The 4,998-nt window shown below is 37.9% G+C and overlaps 1 protein-coding gene across 1 annotated transcript; it reads left to right on the top strand.

Annotated features, from left to right (window-relative positions):
• Positions 1-1,645: 1,645 nt before the first annotated feature.
• LOC114311872 (xylan glycosyltransferase MUCI21) lies at positions 1,646-4,582 on the top strand. The gene is made up of 3 exons (XM_028258048.2): positions 1,646-2,196; positions 2,294-2,371; positions 3,003-4,582. Exons 1-3 carry the CDS (start codon positions 1,986-1,988, stop codon positions 4,307-4,309), a joined length of 1,596 nt encoding a protein of 531 aa, XP_028113849.2. The 5' UTR covers positions 1,646-1,985; the 3' UTR covers positions 4,310-4,582.
• The last annotated feature ends 416 nt before the right edge of the window (positions 4,583-4,998 follow it).

Genomic DNA, 4,998 nt, shown 5'->3' with positions numbered 1-4,998 from the left:
AACTTGTTCAAGACCGAAGAGTCTTTTATTTGTTGGCCAAAGGCCTATTATCTGAAGATTGTTGCCTATGTTTTGTAAAAGGGGATTAATTCCTGCTCTATCATTTGATTGTTGAATATTTGTTTATGTAAACCTAAGGGCACTCATTGTAATTCGCTGTATATACGAGAGCGAATATTTATAATTTACTTATTTTTTACTTCTTTAGTGTCTTATCTCTATTCAAATAGACTTGATAATGGATATGGTAATGGTTACGGGTGATAAAATCTTGGGCATTACATCATGGTAGTTTTGATAGTTATGAAAGTAGTGGTATTACTGATGATTGTAGTAGTAGTGGTGGTGACGACATCGATGGTGGTTGTAATTTGTTGAAGTGTGGTAGTGGCAATGCTAATGTAATGGTTGTGATGGTAGTCGCAGTTATAGCATTCCTGGTTTAGACTCGACCCATTGATATTTTGAATCCGGGCTTCTTTTGTCTTATTTAGATATTCATACCATCTTTCTCCTTATTTCTTATGGAGTTTGGCTATTGAAATGTCTTGGTTGTGTTTGGAACAGGTTGGTTGCTAGTTGGTTCAAACTGTTGTTGTCCAAAATTTGGCCTCTTCGCTCGAGCGAGCTTTGTTAGCTTCTAGCACTTTTGCCAGCATGCAGAGATACTGGAGAGGTAGTGTTCTTCGCTCGAGTCAGACTTCTTGTGCTCGAGCGACGATTTTCTGTCTGTAAAACTTCTGAGAGTGTGTATTCTGCGCTCAAGCAAATCTTCGTGTGCTTGAGCAGAACAACTTATTGTGTCAGGTCACTCAAGCGACAACTCTTGCGCTCGAACGAGCTGTGCGTATATCAGTTTGTAAAAGAGCATTTTACATCACTTTTCATATATATATATATATATATATATATCTCTCTCTCTCTCTCAAAACCCTAAGTTGAGACCCTTTCTCTTTAAAACTCACATTTTCTCTTCTAAAACACTTGGATCCATTGATTTTTTTCACCCTATTTTTTTTTTTGAAGTAATCAATTCTCAAACTAATTATAACATGCACATATGGGTGTAAATTTGGCTCGGGCTTAGGTCGGCCCACTGTCAGGCTTATCAAGTTCTCTTAAAAAATTGAGTTGTATCAGATTAGGTCGGGTCAATTCATTTGTACAAAATCTTAGCTCAAGCCCAAGCCCAAGCCTATGCCTCAGGGAAATTTGGGTCGTGGGTTAAACCTCGGGCTTAGGATCAGGCTTAAGGCAGACTTATGCCTGATAATTTTTATTTTTTTTTTCACCAAAATAATATAAAAATAACATTGGACGTTAAGTGAGCCGGGCTAAAAAATACCTAGGCCCTAGCTTGAGAAGATTGGGCTAGACTGGGCCGGGTCTTAGGTGCGCTTTGAGTGAATAGACATTCAAACACGAGTCCGGATTCCCTCCTTGCAATTTCTCCTTGCAACGGCTGAGATTAGCCGTTGCACATCCAACGATCATCCTCTTTATTTATTTATTTATGGCCGTTGGATGTGTAACGACTGATCTCAACTATTCTAAAAAAGAGATGAAGAAGGAATTATAAGGAGAGGATCCGAACTCTTTAAACACCCCCTATATATGTATACCAGACTACACGGAATTGAAAGGCGCGTGAGTCTCACTACTCTCCGTCCCTCACGTTACGAAGAAGGCGATTTCCATTGGGGTTTGGCCAGCCAACTCATTCCCAGCCCAAATGATACACAACACGCCTACGCCTTCTTTCTTTGACTCTAAACCAATTAGCACTTCTCTGAGCTTCCTTCCTTCCTTCGTTCCTTATTAGCCTCCTCCTCTTTAATTTTCTCTCTCTTTCTCTCTCTCTCTCTCTCTCTATATACACCCATTCCAATAACCAGAGCAACACCAGAAACCCTTCCATCAAAGAACCAAAACCCCATTTGTTCTATTCTCTTTCTCTCCCTGTTTCTGCACTGTTGCAGAAGAGGATGGTGCACTATCAGAGATATCATCACCCCTTCAACAAGGGTGTAGATGTTGTTGTTGATGAAGATGAGGATGAATCACAGACTACCCTTGCTTTAGTCTGTGGAAACTCTGCTACTAACAAGAGAACCAGCCCCAAACGTCTCTCTCTCCTGTTTCTCTCTCTTCTCTCCTGCTGTTTGATTTTTGCTCGTTCCGACTTCTCTCTCTTATGTAAGCTCTTCCCTCTTCCATGCCTTTCCTTCTTTTTTCCCCTTGATTTCTCATCCTATTTCTGTCTCCTCATGTTTTCTTCTTCTGGGTTTTGCAGATTCATTTGGACACGAAGATGCAAGCTTTGGTGCTGAGATCGATGTAAATGCTCCCCTTTGTTCCTCAATCCCAAATGGTTCGTTCTCTCTCTCTCTCTCTCTCTCTCTCTCTCTCTCTCTCTATATATATATATATATGTGGCTATTTTATATACAGTTTGAATATCAATAATATCTTCTGTTCATCAATCTCTGATTTTTTTTTTCTTCATTTTTTTTCCTTTGGTGCTTTTGGACATGGTGAGATGTATATGAAACATACCCTTTTGTTTTTCAATCGACACCGGGAAAAAAAAAGAAAAAAATCCACTGTTGTTCTTCAATCTTCAATGAATCCCTTTGTTTGCTTAATGTTTAAGCTTGTTGAGATTTGTATGAAATATCATTTTGTTCTCTAATCTCCAAGATCACAAGTTCATCTATTTTAATTTTATTATTTTAGTCATGTGAGATGAGTATAAAAAGTACCCCTGCTTCATCAATCCCCAACCTTTTTTATTTTTTCATGTCGTTATGATTTACCTTTTAATCATGATGAATGGATACAACTGCTTCCCATTCATTCCTGAGATTTCAGTATTTTTGTTTTTTTTTACCCCCCATTCTTTCAATTTACAACTCTGGAATGAGACAGTATATGTTCTATCTACTGTTCTTTCAATGTTACAGTTTCGAGGTCTAGATTAAATTTCTTTGCTTTATATGCAGGAACTATTTGTTGTGATAGAAACAGTATTCGATCAGATATATGTATCATGAAGGGGGATGTGAGATCACACTCTGCATCTTCTTCAATCTACCTTTATGCCTCAAGAAACATCCATGGTTTGATTGATTATGTTCCGGGCTTGGCTGAAGATGGTGATGAAGATGATGATGAAGAAGAAGAACTCCGACACGAAAACATTAAGCCTTATACCCGAAAATGGGAGTCAAGTGTTATGGACTCTATTGATGAATTACACCTAATTTCAAAAATAGAGAACCCGAGGACACGACATAGGTGTGATGTCCAGCATGATGTCCCAGCAGTGTTCTTTTCAACCGGAGGCTATACTGGTAACGTTTATCACGAATTCAATGATGGAATTTTGCCTCTCTACATTACTTCTCAACATTTCAACAAGAGGGTTGTGTTTGTTATTCTTGAGTATCATGATTGGTGGTTTACTAAGTATGGTGACATTCTTTCGCATCTATCGGATTATGCGCCAATAGATTTCAGTGCAGACAATAGAACTCATTGCTTCCCAGAAGCCATTGTTGGTTTGAGAATTCATGATGAGCTCACTGTTGATTCTTCATTGATGGAAGGGGGTAAAACCATTAGAGATTTTCGAAATCTCCTAGATCGAGCTTATGGGCCTCGAATTAGGGGTTTAATTCAAGTTGAGGAACGCGAAGCCCAATTGAATTTGAAAGAGACACTCTCTTTACCACCGTCATCAAGAAAAGAACAGCAGGAATTGAAGAAACCAAAATTAGTCCTCTTATTGCGAAATGGGTCTAGGGCAATAACTAATGAAGATTTGTTGGTGAAAATGGCAGAGCAAATTGGGTTTGAAGTGGAAACTTTAAGGCCTGGTCGGACATCTGAATTGGCAAAGATTTACCGGGCGCTTAATTCAAGCAATGTTATGGTTGGTGTCCATGGTGCTGCCATGACTCATTTTCTGTTTCTGAGACCAAAATCTGTGCTTATTCAGGTGATACCTCTTGGAACAGAATGGGCAGCAGAGACTTATTATGGAGAACCAGCAATGAAGCTTGGTTTGAAATACATTGGCTACAAAATCCTCCCTAGAGAGAGCTCGTTGTACAATGAATACCATAAGAACGATCCTGTTCTGAGAGATCCGAGCAGTGTGGTCAAGAAAGGATGGGAATTCACTAAAAAAATCTATCTTGATCGTCAAAATGTGAGTTTGAATCTTGGAAGATTTCGAAAGCGGTTGGTTCGTGCCTATGATTACTCTTTTGCTAAGAAAAAGAATTTTCATCTTCAATCACAGTAATCTCTAGTTTTTTTTTTTCTTTTTTGATCTCTCACTCATTTTTGACTGTTGTAGATTCCAAACCATCAGAGTGATCTTACATGTCTTCTTCTGTATGTACATAAACTTGCAAACAAATATGCTTCTTTTTGACTGTTTCAAACAGAAGTTCATTCTTTTATTTTTCTTATACTTTTTTGGTCATTGCAATGTATTGTAAAGAGTTCCCACATGAAGTTTGACTGCTTTATGAAATAAAAGAAGAAAAAAAATGAAATCAATGATGCTATAGTTGATTTTGTTTTTCCTCAGCCGTTTGATGATTTATTGTGTTAACTATGTCTCCAACTCTCTATCTATTAGATGTTTTTCAATTCATTGGGTTTGCCTTTTCTTGTCCCTGTGCAATATTGAAGTAAATCCCATCTCTAATAAATTCCTATTTATTTGTGCATGTACTCATAATTTCAATCTGTTTCGGTTTTTCATAATTTAGGGAACATTGAGTAGTTTGAACATTTCGGACCAGACATTTAATGGGACAATTTTACCTAAGCATGAGATTGAAATGAGGTATGGATGAAGATTGGATATCTTATAGAAACTGATTTTAGAGGCTGATTGGAACAAATTTGAGCAACCATACTTTTGGTTAAAGAGTCTCTGGACTTTCACTATGGAGGAAAACAAACATGGCCAGAGATTAGGGT

This window comes from Camellia sinensis, chromosome 12 (assembly GCF_055761805.1).
Source record: "Camellia sinensis isolate YWXY chromosome 12, ASM5576180v1, whole genome shotgun sequence".
Taxonomy (NCBI): domain Eukaryota; kingdom Viridiplantae; phylum Streptophyta; class Magnoliopsida; order Ericales; family Theaceae; genus Camellia; species Camellia sinensis.
The sequence above is the reverse complement of the archived record's forward strand: the minus strand, read 5'-3'. Positions and strand labels throughout refer to the sequence as shown.